The sequence below is a fragment of the Hylaeus volcanicus genome, chromosome 5 (assembly GCF_026283585.1).
Source record: "Hylaeus volcanicus isolate JK05 chromosome 5, UHH_iyHylVolc1.0_haploid, whole genome shotgun sequence".
Lineage (NCBI taxonomy): Eukaryota > Metazoa > Arthropoda > Insecta > Hymenoptera > Colletidae > Hylaeus > Hylaeus volcanicus.
The window spans coordinates 7,068,238-7,089,712 of NC_071980.1; the positions used below are offsets into that span (position 1 = coordinate 7,068,238).

General features: G+C 41.4%; 1 protein-coding gene across 1 annotated transcript in view; it reads right to left on the minus strand.

Moving 5' to 3' along the window:
• The window catches only part of LOC128877539 (LIM/homeobox protein Lhx3), a 91,984-nt gene that overhangs the window by 58,599 nt on the left and 11,910 nt on the right, over positions 1 to 21,475 (minus strand). The window contains exon 2 of the mRNA XM_054124920.1: positions 19,794 to 19,838. Within this exon, the coding sequence (XP_053980895.1) occupies positions 19,794 to 19,838 (45 nt within the window). The remainder of the gene's footprint in view (positions 1 to 19,793; positions 19,839 to 21,475) is intronic.

The window sequence follows — 21,475 nt, forward strand, 5'->3', positions numbered from 1 at the left end:
GAGAGAGAGAGAGAGAGAGAGAGAGAGAGAGAGAGAGAGAGAGAGAGGCTTGGATCCGCTTATGGGGCAGCGTGCAAGTGTTACGACCTGCCATTGTGTTCCATGGATTCATGGCTGGTCTTGCTACGCACTTGACACGTTCCAGGATGGCACCCATGGGTCCAGAGGGCGATCGCGGATCGGCTGCTGCGTCGTCTTCTCACGGTGACGATCGAAAGAATAATAAAATAGTGGTACCCTGCTGAGGGTTGGAGTGAGAATTTTTCATCGATTCGATCATCTCTTGTGTCAGAGAATTCCTTGCAACGAGAACAGGTGCGAGACGCGTGCCTTTATCAAATAAACGAAGTCAAACTAGGACCTTATAACGAGATCCTCTTGTAATTTTTAGTCATCTGTAGTTCGTATCGTGTTTTCACTCATCTCGAGTTTGTTTCGATTGGTTCGAACGGTAGAATTCTTCGCAACGAGAACAGGCGTTATAGCCAAATGACTCTGAGCACCCTTGTCAAATAAATGACTTGCATTCTCAAACCTTGTAACTTCTAATTTTTAATCATCCGCTCATCTTGTATTTTCCCTCATCTCGCTTCGTAATGTTTCGCCAGCGAATAAAGCAAGGAGGATTTGTAACCCGGAGGCGAGGACGATGAAACTTTCCTAAGGGAAATTCTTGCGTGGGAAAGGCTGAGCAATTTCAACTTCGCTCCGAACGTGTGTCAATCCATGGAAGGTGGATTAGTGGATGACAGGAGGATAACAACTCTAGTAAATGGATTAAACACCGCCCGCGCGAATTGTGGGAATTATCGAAGATCGATACGCTAAGCTACGGTCGACCTGGATTTCCGTACAGCTTCAAGGAACAAGAACCACGGTGCACCTGATGACCCCGGTGGTTGCTGTTAAATATATTTTAATGTACAAGAGATGAGAGTGAAATAAAAAGGACTTACAATTAAATGCGTTTTATTCTTATAATATAATTTAATGCAATTTATTGCGTTCCGTAGTTTATTGTACTCCTTCCAATATAAACAATTGAGCTCAAATTCCAGTTCCTACAAGCTTGTAAACAAATCTCCTAGTTGCAATCTCTAAATTGATTACATTAATCTATTTATCGTGTTCCCATACGCTTGAATATTTAAATAAAAAAAAACATTTCCTTCTTCGGATCTAAATCCTTTTTTGGAGGAACCTCCATACTCCGATTGCGTTCGCAACGTTCTCCGGGAGGCTCCCTCGTGCGCCAGAGATTTCGAGATTACAACTTTTGGCGTTGGTTTATCGCGTTTCAAAGAAGCTAAATTTTTCCGCGATGAAACTACGAGGCGCGCAATCGCGTGCCACGGCAATCATCGGGCCCCGGGTGCAGCGGCGGGTTTCACGGTTTCCATGGGAGTGAATACGTATGGGAAGAGGCTCCGTTTGAGGGTGTGGAACTCTGCAAGCGAAATCCCCTTGGGAAATCAGGGAGGCACGGGACTTCGTCGTCTAGGCACCGGATGGATCGTCCAGGCTCCAAGGATACGCTCACGGCTTTACGAGCGTTGACATTAGCCGAATTTTCGCCGTTGTTGCGAACGAACAAAGCGCACGGAAGTGGAGAGAATGCAGCGATATCGACGACGATCGAGTCTTCTTCAAAAGAAGCCAATTTAAGCTTCGAGGGACTGTCTAGTCGGAGATGCTGCACCTTGGGGATTTAGATGTGCTGTTTTGCTCTTGGAAGGTGGCCACTGGCAATCTAGAATCGACTAGATGTACTGTTCTGCTCTTGGAAGATGGCTACTGGCAATGAATGATCGACTAGATGTACTGTTCTGCTCTTGGAAGATGGCCACTGGCGATGAAGGACCGACTAGATGTGTTGTTCTGTTGTTAGAAGATGACCACTGGCGATGAAGGATCGATTAGATGTACTGTTCTGCTCTTGGAAGATGGCCACTAGCGATGAAGGATCGATTAGATGTACTGTTCTGCTCTTGGAAGATGGCTACTGGCAATGAATGATCGACTAGATGTACTGTTCTGCTCTTGGAAGATGGCCACTGGCGATGAAGGACCGACTAGATGTACTGTTCTGTTGTTAGAAGATGGCCACTGGCGATGAAGGATCGATTAGATGTACTGTTCTGCTCTTGGAAGATGGCCACTAGCGATGAATGATCGACTAGATGTACTGTTCTGCTCTTGGAAGATGACTACTAGCGATGCATGACAATTTGTCACTCCTGTACCATTGCAATAAAACAGTTTAACCTAAGGAGACAGTCTGAGTTTATATCTTGAAATAAAATGGCCCTTAGTTAACAATTTTAAAATAGCGACGTCGCCAGAAGCCATCTTCTTAGAACATGACAGGGCATCTTCGTACTTTACTGTTTCTAAACACGTATAATTGAGTGTGGCAATCTAGCGCAATCTGTGGAGGAGATATTATAAGAATGCTTTGAATTTGAATTTATTTCGAATAGTTCTGGTGTAAAATCATTGTTTACAGTACGTTCATTTGAGTCTGTTTACGTGAATAGGCGTTTAGCCGCGGCTTCAATGAACCAACAGCGTGAATCACTGATACAAATCTCACTTGGGCGAATCGGTTGTTACGAGGATCAGATAAAAGTCATTCACACGATTTGTTTACATCGTCATCCGTCGATTCTGTTGGGCGTCACGTACTCGGCACGCGTCGCGTTTATACAACCGAATAATACCTTCTTCTACGAGATGCACGATTTATCTTTGGCTCAAATCGCCTGCTAAAAGTGCAGTGTAGCAGTTAATCGATACACCATTTGCGAATCAATTTATTAAATGAGAGTCGAGGACATTTAGTTTTGCTGCAACTTTAAACTTGCGTAAGAATAAACAAGCCTTTTTTTTCTTAAGAACAATTCTCTAATTCGAAGAATGAATCAGTGACTACCGAAGACTCCAGGAACCGTGGTCGATACGTCGAAATTAAATAAATAAATCATTTGAAAGCTTTGTCAGTTGAGCTTTGTATTCTGAGCTTCGTAAGAAGATGAAAACACTGTGTAAAAAATTATGTCCAACCTACTCCAGCCTACCAGCACTAAAAATACACGAGCCTCCGAGTGAAAAGCTCGTGGCAAACGAAAACCATAATGGCGGTCACGTGCGCAACATTCATCAACGTCGAGTCCTTCAAAGGACCAAAGGACCTGCTCTATCTCTGCCTTCTCCCCGAGGCCTCCGCTCATCTCTCGGCGGATGCACCGCTACTCCGATCGACACGTGACTGGATAATTGTCTCCATTGATGGCCAGCCATCGATAAAGATTGAAAAATCCATCGAGCAGGTTGTAGGACACGAATCGCGACAGCAGGTGGACGTTTCATGATGATCTCAACGATCGACCCTGCATTGTCCGTCCAATCATCGACGTTACAATGACTTGGCGAAAACTTATAGAGACACGGTTACATTTAGGTATTCTGTACGTCTCAGATGTCCTCTTATTATTATTATTATTATTATTATTTTAACCTCGACATAAGGTGCTATACAAGATTCACAAGGTTGGTACTGTAATATAACAAAATGAATTAAATATTCATATTTAAATTAAAATTATCAGTAAACTGTGGATGTTTATGCATTTATGACAAGAGAAAATCTGGAAAAGTATACAAAATATCAATAATAAAATACACGTTACATTATATAGAAGGTAAAACATACTCGCTTCCTTATCTACGTGTGTATAAATATGAATATAAACAGTATAGTTATAAATAGACTGCAGCAAGTTCGTCAAGATTTTATTTTGCATAAAGATTCGCAGTCTAGTTTTAAATGAATTAACACAAAGGCACAGAATTAATTTCTACACCCAATATAGGATGAAAGAATTTCATTAAGTGAAATAACAGAATCGTACAACGCAAGCCGCTTTTTATTAGTATCAGCCCGGTTCCTCGTCAAAGTCTCATTCGTCTCGAAACTCGAAAGTACGAGAAGCCACGATCTAACCGAATTAACGGGACGCGCATAAACGTTAACGGCAGAATTTTTCACAATAATCGTTTCGCTGAATGCCCCCCCTCTGTTGGTCTTAATTATTCCAACGACGGTGAAACACAGTAATTAAGGGAACGTCCGAGTTTCCCCGAGGGATAGCGCAATAGGATGAAATCCAGATCATTCCCTCCAACCCCAAGGGATATGGAATCCCACGGCCAAGAAGCCTCGCGCCAATTTTGCGATCGTATCAAGAATACGCGGGACAGATTCGAAATTGATAATAAACAGTCCCTCTCGGTTGGGGTAGATCGTTATCCAGGATACTCGTGGAAGTACCAAGCGAATTTTGGCAAATTGTTTTGCCACAGAATCCTCGTGAACGATACTTTACCTTTTACTTCTGCTCGAAGGTGGCTATTCGTCAATGGAGTACAATATTTTATAAATTTGCTTGTCAAATTCTATTTGCACGTGAGCTTTGCAACGATAACGGACGAAAGATTGTACTTCCATTTACTATCAATATTTATTTTTAATTTTCAAAACTCAGGAGAGTGTCCGAATGGTCTAATAACGAAACCAAGTGGAAGTCTATACTTACTATCCACACTTATTTATAATTCCTCAGACTCCAGAAAGATGCTCCAATAGAATCTAACAACGAAACCAAGAAGTCTTCACTTACTTATTTTTTAATTCCCAAAACTGCAGAAAAACGTTCGAAATGTCCTAATAACAAAAGCAAGTGCAAGTCCTCGCTTGCTACTTACACTTATTTATAATTCTCCTATACTTATAAAATCCAGAAAAAATGTTTGAATAACCCAGTGACAAAAGCAAGTAAAAGTCGTCGCTTTGAAACGCGATGTAAAGTTCGTACGTGTCGAAAGAAGGTAGAAACTCGACCAAGTCGAGCTGCGATTCGTTCCAACGCGCAAGGTGGAGTTTGTCCTTAAATCCGAACTACGGTTGGCGAGTTTTCCAAGTAGGCTGGAGGATTGGGCAACCGTACCCGCGTATTATGCCTCTTCATCGCTTGGCAGGTTGAGTAATCAAGCGTAATGCTTTCGTGTTTCGGGCACGCTCTATTTGCACCACGCATGATAGCCAACGCTAATAACGTCCCATGAGGACCTAATGTCGAGCCTCGCTCCGCTCGTAATCCAAACCGTGCGTTGCACGCTCTTCGTTTCCTTTCTGGACGTATTTCTGGCTCTCGTCGACAGTTACGACTGTTAAATAATTTTTATCCCTCCCCGTTCCTCCTCTTTAAAGCGGACGGATCCACGATTCCCATCTATTCCGTCGAAAAGAAATTATTCCTTGGTTATCTGCACGTTCAATTACTCCGATCTCTTGGGGGACGAATTTTAAATCGATCATTTTTCTTGCTTTAATCCAATACACGTAAACCAACGCAATCTTTATCTGTGAATCGATTTTAACGTACAAATATGCTGTCTGATTTTAGTATCGTATAATTTTTTCATCCCCAAAAGGTAAATGTTTTCGCGAGAAGACTTTCAATTAGTAATTAATATTTATAATCAGGGTTCATTTTTTAATGCAATGGGAGAAGTTTAAATTACATACATTTCTACCGGGAGTTTATTAAGAGATAATCTCAAACGTTATTTCGCATTATTTTGACGAATTGCGATCGCTGCTTTCAGTTTTTACCTATTACAACGAAACATAATAACGCGACTAATTAGCAGGCTGTAATTAATCGACGCAATTTCACAAGGGAACACAGATAGTCTCCTTCGACGAGAGCAGAAGCCTGCATAATTGAGCGAACGGTCTCAGCCAGGTCCTATGTTGCTCCAGGGTGCATCGTTAAACTTAACCTTCAAGGTATACTCCCGTTAAGTTCATACGCTGTCGCTTTTATGGCATCCCGTCGATTCTATGTGCCCATTAACAACGTTAGAAATTATTCTGTTTCACGTGGGATGAACTTCGGTGGAAACTCCCTCTGCCAGAAGGGATCCTCGCAACCATACGTACAGATTCGTACAGAACACTCGTAATTAACTCCAGAACTCTACAAATAAACTCGTGAAACCTAAGTATAAATATCGACATGTTAAGTTTTTGTAGAATCCACTTTAACAAATTGGTCGCCCAAGAATGACAGGACTTTCTATTAGGGAACCAAGAAAATTAATTGCGAAAATGAGACGGCATCGAACAAAATCTGAATAGGATTCGTGAATTTGGAGACGGTAAAAAATAGAGAAACGCTAAATTATCCGATCTTCGACAACCTCCAGACAACATTTTAATTATGTAGAAATTTTCGCACGGTTCAACCTGGCAGCCATTTATTTGTAGAACAAACATCATATTGTTCGATGTATCGTAACCTCCCCTAACGACGTGATTCCAAAAATTGTTTCCATCGATATTCTTCACCTGGCTCCCCGAACCCGTGATCCGAAACCTAAATGCGACGTTCGCATGTTCAGGTCATCCGTCCACGAAATAATATTTCTTTCAGAACATCGTCGCGCGTGTCAGACGTCACCGGTGCCGCTCCAGTGTTCGCCATAAATCATAAATTACGGTTCATTATTATAATTACACGTGGGTAGCCTCCTATCGGATAGCTGGCGATCAATCTACGCGTAATACCACTCTTTAACGCGTTGCATAAATAAACAGGAACGGACGGGGGATCGCGTGACTTTCACGAGGCTTCTAGTTTGTACAAAAAGCGAATAATTCGCACGCGGTGGGCGTAATTTGGCGGGGAACATCAGATACAGTTATCTGTTTGGTGGGATTCTTCTTTTTTTTTTTGCCCTGTGGACAATTACGTTCTATGGTCAAGAGGGTTGATTTATCGGTCGTGAGTGCTCAGCTGTTTGGAGCGATTGCCGATGGTTGGACTGCGTATGTTTGTGCAAATTTTACTTTTCATGCTTTTTTTTTCATTACTTTTATACAGTCACTCTTGATTCACGCTCTTGTCGAATCGGTGGTCTAGAGATAGTGAACAATATGAAGAGCAATTCTATATACATTTATTTATTGTCGCATCAGGTTGTACATTTTCGACACTTATATGCATATGCGAGTCGCGATGTAACTAAAATAAATACGGAATGACTTATGGTTAGAATAACTAATCCATACATCTAACAATGATTATAAATACTATTTAGCATTAAACGTATATTTTAGAAGATTGTAGTGCCTTGTTAACTCTTGTTTAAATTTCTTTCGATATTTTCGTCTTTTTCTTGTCATTTATATGTACAATGTATAAATTAATAAAAGAGCTTGTAACTTATACGTCTTAAGTCTTACTACTTCTCTACTCGCTTAGACTGCTTTCTCGTTATCAAGAAAGAAGAAACTATCGCGCGTTTCTTACCTAAAATTTCACCCAATTCTGTTTCTACTCGACATGAACGCATTTCCGCAAAGCACACCATCGTTCACGATAAGCTGTTCACCCCAACAACCGTACATTCGTAAGCTCGCAAAAGTCACGGGCATCTCTCGTCTCCTAGATTCTAATCAAGGGCTGCGTGTACCTATTAGCGACAGTCATTGTGCGTGGGTGTACCGTGAATACAACCGAGGGTGAAGCAAGCGAGCTCCCCTCGGCGTCGTAACGCTCCGACGAAAAGCAGAGGGGCTGACTTACTACCCAGCACAGAACGTCACTTGTCACGTCCGATTATGCGTGATTCCCTTATTTCCAGGTTCCAGATACCGGTATCCGCGTACGAATGCCTCCCCGTGTTTTGTGCGAATACCAGACACCCTTCCACCCCCTTTCTCATCCACTACTTCTAGGCTCGATGTAGAGCAGTGGTTCTTGAAACGTGGTCTAGCCCCTTGGCGGTCGAGTGGAGGTCGCGAAGCTTGTTTTTTCGGGGCAACTTGGATCACAGAAGACTCTTGGACCGTAGAAATCTACCGTTGGAACGCGAGAAAAATGAACTTTTAAGTCCAAGAGGGTTTCGAAGGAATTCTAGGATTTTGTGTTTCGCTATCAAGACGTGGTAGCTTTGGTCAACTCCAGAAATTCACTGCTGGTACACGAGCAGAATGAGCATTCGATTTTAGAGAGTTTCACAGAAGGGACTCCAGGATCTCGTGTTTTAATATGTGGTGAACACCTGAACATCATATTTTCATGTTTAATTATATTCGTGTGTACTGTTAGTCGAGATGAATTAATAATTTAAATTGATTTTAATAACGCAGGACTACAAACGCAGACGTGTATACCTACGTAGACGTTCTTAGAACTTTGTGAAACGTTATGAGCCAAGTGAAACGCTCGGTTTGTTTTTAATAAGCCTGCCGCGACTCGAACCACGAGCAGATTCGTTCTTCTGCCGCGTCAACGGTATACATCGAGCCTAGGCTAAGAACCACTGTAGCTTTCGACTATCCGAACGCGCTCGACTGCTGTTCCGCGTCTGGTGTGCTATTCTCCTTTTCTCTCGCTGCCTTTTCGAGGGGTGGCTCATTGTTTTCACGGAGAGCCGAGAGGAATAACGGAGTGAAATTTTTTTAGCCGACGATCAAGAATAGAGGCGAGCCGCGTTACCATTTTAACGCGGCCGTTTAATGGAAACGTAGCCGCGTGACGAAATTAAAAATCCTAAACTACCAGCTCCGGGACCGCGGCATTAATACTGGGCCAAAATTGCGGAGAGCACGAAGCAAAATACTCGATGCATTAATTACAAACATTGTTTAAGAGTATTAGTGACGATAACTATTGGTTCGATAGTAGAAATTCCGCCCTTCAACTTGGTTTTTGTTAGAATCGAATCGGACCATTCCGCGCTGAGTTACGGCACTTTAAAGTTACGTTCGTTTATATAAACAAATAATTGTTTAAGAGTATTTAACAATTATGATAATTATCTGTCAAATAGGAGATATTCCGCCCTTTAATTTGGTTTTTGTTAGAATCAAATCGGACGATTCCATGCCGAGATTTTACATTTCAAAGTTTCCTACTTTAATAATAACGTGTAGGATTTTAAGAATGGATAGGCCATGCGTAAATTCCACGAAATCGTAGTAAACATAGTAGTAGGAATTCCTGGAAGGAAAACCCTTTTAAATTCTAAGAATCAGTAGTAAACATTGTAGTATTTCCTGAACGTAAAACCCCTCTGAGGTCTTTAAAAGGATGCAAATTTATCTATCGTACATTTCGAGCGATTTTGATGAAACTTGGTATATAGGGGTTTTCGGGGTCGCTGATTCCAAATCTGAACTGAAAATTCAGAAATTCAAAATGGCGGATCCGACGTAGAGACACAAAATGCGAAAAGATGTTCGATTTGGATGAAACTTGGTATCCAGGGGTTTTCGAGGCCGCTGATTCCAAATCTGAACTGAAAATTCAGAAATTCAAAATGGCAGATCCGACGTAGAGACACAAAATGCGAAAAGATGTTCGATTTGGATGAAACTTGGTATCCAGGGGTTTTCGAGGCCGCTGATTTCAAATCTGAACTGAAAATTCAGAAATTCAAAATGGCGGTAGAAAATTTACTCTAACGAGCGACAAATGCTTCGACTTTGAAATGGTTGGAGGCACGGAAAGGGAACCCTAGCTCAAGGGAGAATCCTTTCGACTAACGATCCCATCTCCCAGCCACGTCGAAGAAGCAACGCAAGGGCTGGCATAAAAACAGCCGCGAACCCTCCCCCAGGCTTCCAGAAGTTATCGGGCTACTTCCGAACGTTAAATGTTATATCCACCGGCTATCTTCCAGATCGTGCATCTGTCGCGCGTTTCGGTGAATCACTCCGTTCACGGACGGTGGGCGCTTGCTCTACATTATGGCTTCCATAGTCCACGGGTGTTCCGGGATATTGCGTTCCCGTTATAGACTCTGCTCGATGGTCAGCTGCGGAAGCGCTCGTGCCACGGACGAAACCATAAGGCCCGCAATTACGGGCTTTGCGGTCGCCCCCGCGATGATTTGTTAGAACGATCCGCGTAATTAACGGGATGACTTTCAACTCCGTCTCAGGTTTCTGACCGACGAAATCTTGCCGCGTGATTTTCACTTCGCCACGTCGTTAGCAGTGTCGTTACGAAACGGGTCGTTGTTTTCCGACTTCGACGCCAGTTTCATTCGCTGCTGGTAAATACGTTCCCGGTTTGAGCGGAGGCAACTGGTGAAATGGGAATTCTTTGTTTTGTTTTGTTTTTATTTCTTTTTTTTTTTGGTCTTTTGCGAAATCTTTATGTACCGATATCTCACTGTATTTAAGTGGCAGAAGTCAAGCAATATATTGGTTAGTTTGTACTGTAGAGTCTGTAATTCGCAGACAGTGCAAATATTTAGCTTTCAGAGGCGCTATTCCGTAGCATGGAACTTATTTGATTTCGACTTTGGCCATACTTCTACGTTGTCAATATTGAATTCGTGGAATTCAATATAAACAAGAATGTTATAGTCTAGCTAACTGAAGGCTGTCAGAATATATATAAATAAATGTACGAATAATAAAATAAATAAATAAATAAATAATAAAAAAATAAAATTAATACAAATGGAAGAGAGTGATAAAATTATTGAAATCGACTTGTCCATGAGACAAGCATCGACGCAAAGGGAGAGGTGTCGTTTGACGCATCTTTTATGCTCCACTTCTCCGCGCTTTTTTCATCTCCGTTTCCTTTAATCATTTCAGATTGGTCTCTTGTTCGACTATGCACTTCGCGCCTCCTTTCTTCTTCGGTCTTTTGCGTCTTTCGCGCACGATATGCAATAGGACGAAAGCATCTGGACTGCACTCGTACATATTAATATCCTACTAAATCATAAATAATATAAGTAACACGAATAATTTCGAACGGAACAAGAATTTTACCAAAATTAATATCACTGTCCGACAATGAGACGCGAAAATGGCACGCGGAGAATCATCAATGGAAGCGATTCCCACGTTCCTCATATCGTTGTCTACCTTTCGAAATTACCATTTCGTCAACGAAAAAACGTAGGGTTTCATTAAACGAAACCCAACGTGTCCCAACGTCTATTAAAAACGTGGAAAACAAAAGGACACGTAATATCCGTTTCGCCCTGTCCCGAAAAAAAAAGAACGACGCTCACGTGTAAAATATATTACGTATCCCATAGAAGAATATACCTCGCCATGTATGACTTCCAGTTTCTGGTCATTCATTTCTGCGTTTCGCGCGCATTGCGAGGTAGGCATTATCCAAAAACCGTTCTCCATATGTTCCGTAATGGAGTCTCCTCTAAAATATTAACGAAAAAGCAACATTTTTAATGGCATGCGTGGGGGACACCGACTGAACTTGATGATTTTTTCAATCTAAATACACAAACCAAAGCCAGAGGTTCGAATGCATAGAATATAAAAGGTTATTCAAAAGATGCTTTAGAATTTCGTCTTTTAATAACAAAATACGTTTGTCAGTTTAATCGTTATAATATAAATAAAATATATAGAATCCCTTCGCCCTTCATAAATATACAACACGTTATAACCGATTTTTCCCAACTTTTGGACCTAATACACCGTGAAGAATGAAAAATCGGAGTTTTTCCAGGAATATACATCGATATATAAAACATCTCCGCCCGCGCAAAGGTTTTCGTTATTTATTCTAATTAACCGCGCCGATATTAATTCGTGTGTCGCCCAAACTGTTTACCAAAACTCGCCGCGGTGGCACGTACAGTCGACAATCGATACGGAGCACCGGGGTATCCCCGGAGGATCGCGATATGTATTTTCAGAAGCGGTCGAGCACACCCTCGTTTCAAAAGTTTTGTTTGCACGCGGTGCCTTTCATCGGGGATATTTACCGTTTGATCTTATTATTTCGTTCGTCTAAATTTAAACACTTCAACTAGCCCCTCCCCCATCGACGCCCCGTGTACCCGCGGCCACAAGCTTGATAATTGAATTGGCGAAGTTCGGCCGAACTTGGTCGGCGGGGCCTCCATTTTGGTTTCAATCTCTCTCTGTGACTTTTCCGCCGACTTACTTTCTTAAGGACATGTATACATAGACATATACGCAAGATTCTAATTGTATCCACGGAATTCAGTGTTACATATGCAATTATTCATGTACTGTAATAGATTGTTACATATTTTTTATGAAAAATTCAAAGGCATATTTGAATTTTGCTCAACACACAATCTTTCCACCTTTTAAGGGATGTATTCGTGTTATTTGTTTTTAACCATTCCGATGTATTCAGATCTGTACCACCTACCAAAAATGGACATGCACTTTTCAGACAACCCAATATTTATTTTAATAGGAGCACAAGCGACGATGGACCGAAGAAATAAATTTACTAAAGACATGTATATGTGTGCATATAGATAGGTAAATATATGCAGTAATAAGTGATTGTTTATTTTATACATTCAGACTTGATGAGTCAGGAACCAATTGTTTGCTAAAACAGGAAAGAAGGAAACAAGGTACAACGGTAAATTACTACTATGTGCCAAATCAATCAATGGCTTCAATTGCGATATGTCGACATACAATTGCTGCTACCCGAGGAGCTTCCTGCAGATCCTCGTAACCTCTATTAACACATTCATGGCCACGTCACCCATATATTGGTGACAGTGCTTTTCATTGAAAAACGAAAACTATTCATTCTGAAAGTTAAATGTCATAGAAAATGAATTTAAATGAAATACTTGAATTTTGATGAAGTTACAAAACTAAATACCAAAATAAATGTTTCATTACGCAGCTTCCAATAGTCTGTAAACAAAATTTACACGAGGTAGACATTTTCAAGAGTTTTAGTCTGCCAGTGAACGTGTTAAGATCACTCAACTCTTGCCCCCCCCCCCCCTAATATCAACAAAGACAAATTATTATTTCGTCAAACAAGTGGATCATCAAATGAATCCAATAGTGAGCCTGAAATAATCCTCGTACCATCGAAGACATCGCACCGTTTATCCAAAAAGAACATCGACGGTCGAAAGTCTTCCCTGACTCACCTAATCGTGACCGATTCCATTAGCCTCGTCTAATTTCTATCGATCGCCGTATCGTTTACTAAGCGGCGCTCGTCGACGACGAAAATCCGCTCAGGCATTCCGCAGCGTGTCCTCAGACGAATCGAGCGAGGAAAAGCGAGTTAAGCCCTAGAGGAGCAAACCGATTCGTTAACCGCGTTACAGGCACGCCGGTATAAGCCAAACCCAAACATTGACATGTTCAATCATTTCGATCTCTCCACCTACCGTCGACTAGGCTGCGGAACCCCCGCGCGAGGACGAGAGAGAAACGAGGTGAAAGGGGGATGGTGAAACGGCGCGTTAGCGTTCGCCATCTGGCCTCGTGAAGGGACCGAGCCACCGCCAAGGGGTAGAAATTGAAATGAAAACAGGAGCGTCTACCCTCGACTTGTCTACGGTGCTCTCGTCAATGAGGGCTATTAGGGGACGATATGTTTTCCTTTCTTTCACAGATTTCCACGCGATGCGCTGACTTTCGACTCGTCAACGAAAACCGAGTCGACTGGTTCGGATTGATTCTGGATCGATTTAGGGAGGTGAAGTATATCGAGATCGAGAAGAGGAACGGGGGCTTGGTACAGGAGAAGCTTGTGAATTAAAAATAAGGACATGAAGAATACTATTCGAAGGATATAATTTTCTGTTATGTTTTCATTTTATTAAGCTGCGCTTTAATTTTATATATAGGGTCAGTCCCATAAGTATTCGTGCTCTGTATATTTATCGAAGCTTGTCTAAATTAAGAGGTTTCCAAATAAATTCTTCATTATAAGCATACGCATACGAGTGAATTAGCAAAGAAAATATTATATTCGGTAGCTTTAAACTCTTGCTTCCAGCAGTGACGTAAAGGCACTCGAAGCTCAAAATTTTGTCGTGATTTTACTGAAACGAAAATAAATTAAACGATCATTAAATTAACGTCGCTAATAATTAAATATAAAAGGTGCACAAACTGCAAGAACGTAAAACACGTACGAACTTTTGCTTCGCCCTAATATAAGGGAAATCGAATTTTAAAGAAGTATTCCAAGAGAATAGCGAAAGAAAGAATAGCGAAAAATTTACAGTTGTACGCGAATGGTTTCCCGTGTTTGTTTCTTGTTCGAACGCGTTGTTTGAAGATGGATTGCAAAAGGCATAGAGAAGCGAAACAGAGGATGCGGATGTACTCGCGTGGCCATTAACGGAAAAACGGATCTTCACGGACGATTACGCGGTGGAGCATGGGAACTGGGCTACTGGACGTCCCGATTCGCCCATAAATCTACCTGTAATTTGCGATGCATGCCACGGACGCCCGTGAGCCATTCCTCTGGAAACGTACGCATTCGGTGTCGTTCGCGCGTGGGTGCGGCGACGACGAGTATTGTCGCGCAAAACTGTTTTTTGCCCACAATAGTCTCTAACAAAACCGTGATGGATCGCTGCTTCTCTATTATGGTCGCTGTAGTGCGTCCTGCTGGCCATTTATAAAAATCCTGTTCGATCTGAACTAAAAACCTCTTCGATGGAAACTGTCAGGTATCGAAATCGCGAATTCCAAAAGAGCTCGAGTTATTATCGATATCACAGTAATTAAAATCTCGCGAACACCTGATCCATCGTCAATCACGATCGCTGAGCGACCGAGCACGCGTTTGGTTTCTATTCGCGTACGCACCAAGCCCCGTGGGCCTTTCATTTATTCTCCATGCGAATTTCTCGAGCTTCCACTCGTTGTTACGTTCATAATCCAAAGAGGATTATTCGAGTGCTCGTTGAACGGTGGGTTATTGGCAGGAGGCGTATCTGTGGCAACGGTTAAATGAATGGAAATAAATTGATAACGGAGGGTCGACGAACGTGTGCCAGAAGAAGACGATGGCCTTTGACTTTCGAATAATTAAATTTACGCTATTTAAGGCGTTGAGGAAACGTCCTTCGCAACTGTTCCGCGATGAACTTCTTAGCGAAGGAATTTTACTCGACACGTGTCATCGAACACTCGCTTTAACCTTTTCGGTGCTCTGCGCGAGTATACTCGTCAAATTATTTTGTTCTTGCAGTGCTCTGCTACGAGTTAAATCGCACGAACTTATTGTTAATGAGTTAATGAGTTAGTGAGTCTTGAGCTCTTTCCTATTTAAAAAGCTCACGCGATTGAACTCGTAGCAGAGCACGACAAGAACAAAATAATTTGTACGTAGGTGACAGTGCTTCTCGCTAGGGAACTAAAGAAATTAATTCTAAAAGCCAAGCATCAAACGGAATGAATAAAATCCATGAATTTTGACGAAGTTACAAAAATAGATACCACGATAAATGTTTGATTACGTAGTCTCCGATAGTCGAAATAATATTTGAGCCCATAATTATAAAAGTGGTCTAAGTCAAAATTAAGAAAAAAAAAAAAATGAGTTTATTATTTATTTCACACCACATTATTTTAAATTAAATTAATTCGATGTAATTTCTTTTTCAAGAAATGCATGACTTAGACTACTTTCGTAATTATGGGCACATTTAATCCTAGCAGAAATTGATGTTATTTGTCTGGCAGTCAACGTGTCAAAACATTGTGTAAGTAAGGTCGATCTGAGAAAGATTTGTTCTCGTTCGTAAGACAAATGAAAATCGGCGGGTGAAAGAGTTAACCCAGTGAAATTTGTGACGCGTCCAAGAATATGCTCGTCACACCGACAGATACGAGCTCGTTTCTCATGGCACGAGCTAGAACCAGACCATCGATCATTTGGGCGGAAAAAGGAAACGCCCATGGCTTTACCGCGGAGCGAAACGCTCCGAAGAGGCGTTAAACGCGACAAAACCATGACATCCGGTAGACACGGGTCGACACGTGACCTGTTCAATCCTCTTAAGCCAAGTACTCGACGAAGATAGCCAAAACGTCGCTGGGAGCGTTGCTCGGACGCTAAGGCGCTTTGTCCGCTGCTTTTTCTGCCACTTTGTTACAATACTATTTAATCTCCACGTTTGACGACTATAATTATCGCCCGGGGCCGTTAGTACCATTTCTGCCGTGCCTTCGGGCTGATTTCCGTCAGAGGGTGTCTCTGTTGCTTGCTGTGTATCGGTTCCCAAAAGGGTTGCAAATGAAATTTGAAAAACTCTGTCAAAGGTAGAGATCGTGACAGTGGAATAATTATTAAACTATCGAGCGTACGAAACCTTCTATGTACATTGTACATTGTTTTAGGAATTCAATTTTCCTGGAAACCGATTACTATACCGCGGATCTTTATGCAAAATAAAATCTTCGCGAACGTTCCTACAAGAATTAAACCTACTTTCAATCTTTTTTATATTCTCGCATATTGTTCGCATTTTGTAGATCCTTGTACATTCAAATTTCCTATAAACGCATAATGATCCGCAGTCCACCGATTACTATTCCCTCGGGAGTTTCGTTTCGCTCTCTGTAATAACACCAGCGAAATAGAACCGCCGCAGAGATAAATGACGAGGAGTCAATTTTTTCTTTCCGCACTGAAAACCGTAAAAGACAAATCCAAATCAGCGTCAGACGATACTCGACAACAAGCAAGTACTTAACATTTTTTCTGAGAACTCCTTACACTTCACCTCCATTTCGTTCTACTCTGAATCATCTTGAAACCAACTTATAAAAGTCTAAATTTCCCTCTCCTTCCAGGAAACCGTAGTTCTCGCCGAAAATTAGCGTCAGCCGGTGCTCGGAATCAACCTAGACAGTAATTTGAATTTTCTCTAGAAACTCCTTACCTTTCACTCGCATTTCATTCCGCTCTCAATCATTTTAAAACCAACTCATAAAAATCTAAATTTCCCTTCTCTCGTTAAAAAAAAAAAACCGCAGGACTGGCTGAAAGTTAGCGTCAGACGATCCTCGAGAGCGGGGAAAACGTGGAAACGAGTTTGCTGAAGATTCAACGGCATTACAATGAAACTATTTCGGTCGGACGAATAGCGCGGAGTGTTTCGTCCTGTACGAGGGAGTCCCCAGGACTCGCGGAACTCGCTTGTTAGTTTCCCTCTTTCTGTTCCGTGTTTCAGCTTGTTCGTGCACGCGAGGAGACTCGAGCGAGACGGTTATGTAGTCGGACGGATAGATGGACAAATGGAAAGAGAAATAAAGCGGCCACACAATTATCTTAATGGAGTTGTGGACACCGGTGGGCATTATCGATTCGCTGGGCAGACGTCGCGACGCTACTGCCCTGCCGTGTAATTCTTCTACGACGGAAGACTCAGAAAAACGTCGTTCGAGGGTGGTTGGGAAATTGTATACCGGTAGATTCAATTAGGCTTCAAGTGGAGGAGGTCGAAATAATTTGCTCGAGTTTGGAGAGCTTCGATGTCTCGATCAGCCGAAGAGATACACAAGTAGGTGAATCTTCTGCGTATTCTTCCAACGACTTTTCCGTTGAGAAATAATTATAGATACATTTTTATTGAAATCATTTTTCATTATTATATCCTCTGTCAACGATGCCTGACAACTTAACGAATTAATTAGATATATAACCAGCAATAGATTCGATTGATGTACTCAATCAACGTGCTAAGTTAAAAGTATGAAATAATTTCTATTTCCTTTATATTAAATTATATTGAAAACTTACTTCTCACCAGAAAAATGATTCTAATACGTTACATACTTATCTTATGTACTTCACGAACAGTCAATACCAGAAATATTCTTCCTTTCTACGTGTATTGAAGAAGTCTGACTAAATTAAATGATAGTTTCGATATTACCGAATGAATTTTTTATTATAAAAATACATATATATAATATCGAAACTATCATTTCATTTAGTTATTATATATATATGAACAAGCTTATACATGTATATATTTATATAGACTACTTCTTTATCGTAAAATAATTTAATATTACAAAATCAACGATAAAATGAAGCTAGAGAGCTGTATCTGTGTTTTAATGATTATTTTGCTGGAAACGAGCAAGTGTCGGTGACTTATAGACGGTGATGCACGCATCAACATATTTATACAAACGTACACTTGGAAACATCAAACCCACCATTCAATTTAAACAAATTTCTTCAATAGACGTAGAGGAGTGGCAATATATATGGAACCGACCGTGTGTATGTTTTAATATGTATTTACATAAGCAAATGCTCGCGCCAACAAGTGAACTGCAACTCGTTTCTTGGTTTGTCAATTATTACTCCATTATCCCTCGGTGGAGGGTGTTGCACGGGACCAGGGTTCTCTCAGGTTGGATCAGAAATGGCTCACGAAACGTCGGAATGAACAATCCACTCATCAGACCCGGCACGTGAGGCACACGTGCCAGGAGCGTGTCGGGGCAACTGGTGCCCCGTCGCTTCTGGCACCATGTGCGCCCGATGAATATGCACGCGTTCCCTCGCGCACGTTTCCTTTCTCCTACCTAAGATCGTAGGTGCTACGCTTTTGTCGCTGTCGCGACTTACGCGTCTCTACGCAAATAACTTCTGTGTGCCTCGACTTTGAAACAGTGGCACACGACGTCTTTTGTTAGCCGGGGGCCAAATAAAATGGAGCGACGGTTAGCGTGGGCCGAGTTTCGAGTGTATTAGTGGAAATAAAAAGGAGTAAAGGAAGAAAACACTGTGTAACACTTCAATTATTGTCCTGTCACTGTTTAGAGAAAGATTTTCTACATTTATTCGTTTATTAACCACTTAAGCTACGATTTAAGCACCAACAGTATCATTGTTATAGATTATTATACTGTTAATAAAGATATTAAATCTGTTTGTGGCACCATCTGTTTCAAAATTTCAGCATTGCAAGTAATAACAACACATCCTGCATACTGTGGAAAGGTATATTAATTAAAGGTATATCTGGTCCCATCACCGCCAAAAATTAAGCACTGCGAGTACCAATACAACAATCAACAACACAGAAATTCCAGGATCTTCGCAATGAAATTAAAAAGCCACGTAAAGTTTACTTTACCCTCCATTAATATATTATTCAACACATCCTGCATACTGTTGAAAGGTATATTAAAATTTCTGGTCCCATCACCCTAAAAAATTAAGCGCTGCTACAATTACAGCAACAATGTACAGCCACCAACAACGTGAACTCCACTAAAGCTTATAAATATAATCTTTGCGTAAAGTATTAAGAATCGATCGCGGAGTCATCGAGTAAAATGTCTTTGATGTTCCCATAAAACATTTCAAAGCGTCGCGCAGGAAGGGGGGGCCAATGAGAGCCCGCATATTCGATGGAAGCTGCGCCACTCGGCTTTGAAACTTTTCGAGGATACCCTGGGTGGATGATAAACAACTCGAAAGACAACTCGTAATCGCACGTAACAACGTCATTGTGGATCGAGTGCGACCAACTGCCGAGCCTGACACTACGTCCTCGACGACATATGGGACAGAGTCGATGATCTTGTACTTAATGTCTCGGTACCCCTGCGGCATCGGGCTCGATGACCACTTCCAAAGGGCAAGGGTCAGCCCTCGACGAGGATCTTCGGTTGCTTTCGATAAATGATCCTACTGTAGCCGACGAGGGTACGATTTTTTTTAGGGAAATTCGAAAACACTTTGCGCGTACGAATTCGACTTAAAATGCTCGAATAAATGTTTCGATTGTTTTTATAAATACAAGCTTACTAGGCGGAGGATGATTGTCATCCGATTGGACGCAGGACGACGGTAGTGTGGATGAATGTGAGGATATTGTCACGTGTGGATCGCGAGATGGGAGAGAATTTGGAAAAAAAAATAAATATCAAATAAAAAAAGACTCACGTTCTTCCTTGATCGGAAAACAGCTTGGTGTTTCAATCTTCCGTTCTAAAACAAAAGGAAAAGAATAAACTAATTAAGTCGGTTAAAGCAAACCGTGTGTACAACTTAAATACAATAAAGTATAATAGAAGCTTGTAACGTTAATAAAGAAGAGTTTGTGAAGGAGACGCGTGAGCGCTGGTAGGGAATAAAATTAATTTAAACAAAGAGAAACTCTGATTAACTCCGGGGTGTTTTTACTATCTCGAGGTTTCATCGCGAGGATTTAGACATGTCGGGGACAATGTGGTGTCTTATCGTGGCAACCACCGTAACGTTTTTATAGGACATCGTGTCAGCTGTGCTTCAACTTGATGGCACTTTTCTCGCAACGCGATCGTAAATAATTTACCTGGGAAACGAGCACGCTCGTCGTGGACCTACCTGTGCAATATCCTCATTCATAGCCTGGATAGATTTAGACGTACACTTCGATAGCCAAATCGACAGTGATCAATCGTAATCTTATTTAACGTTAAACAAATGTGGTCCAAGCAAACAAATATTAGACGTCTACGTTAAACTTTCTAAAAAATGAATATATCGAATACAACGTAGAATATTTATGGCTGTAATTGATAATAATTCGCATTAGGGTTAATTTGAAAGCTGCAAAGAAAAGTGGTTATTACATTGTTTCATTCAAAAAATTCCAGTAGTGTGGTGCGACTACTTTTTCTAAATAAAAATTGCCAGAAGTACTGTTCGAGACAGGTACTTTCAACATGCGTATCAAACATTTATATTAAACATTCAGAATTGCAGGAAATAATTATTATTTTAACCCCTTATTTCGTCTGCAAACAACTTGCAAAGTATTCATATTGATATTTCAGGTTGCTGCTGCCAACTGCCATCCATAACGTTCATTAGTTATCACAGAGTTATTATGTAATTAATACGTACAGTCGGTCCCATAAATATTCACCTTTTATGTCTATTAAAGTAATCTGTCTAAATGAAATGATGAATGAAACTGCAAATTACGAAAGAAACTTTCGGGACAACCTACAATTTGAAAATATCAAACCTGTCATTTGATTGAATTATTTATAAGACTTTATTATTTGGTAAAATGTCGATACATCGCGTGACCTGAATGTTGCACGAGCCCATAGAAGGTTAGCTTGAAAACCCTCGTTAAGGGTTCGTCGATCGTCGTTGCGTAACTACGAATGTCGTAACAATCGCCAGCAGAAAACATTCTTTTATCGCGCGTAATCGCGAGTGCGGTTTAAACGGCGTTTAGTTCCCATCAAGGGCCACTTAATCTCTGATCGCGTAAACTCGGTTAACAATGGGGCACGCGTGCCCGAAGAGGAGGGCACACGTGATTACGCCCGCCGAAACATTATCGAGGAGTCACGTGGCGTTGGAAAAACGGGCACAACATCCGCACGGGTCGAAAAACCGAACCGCAAACCCGAAAAGGATCCACGAGCACCGCCTACAAGGAAAACAACCCCGAGTCACGCGTTCCCACAGTATACAGGCAACGCGAAACCAGCTTCGAACCCCCTCGAGTTTTCGCCGGAACGTTTCGTATTACACGCTATTTTGCTGGTACGTATCGCTGTTGCGGTTCGATGTTTGCGGAGGATCGAGATCGAATCGTTTCGAGTGCCTCGTGTCGAGATTTTTAC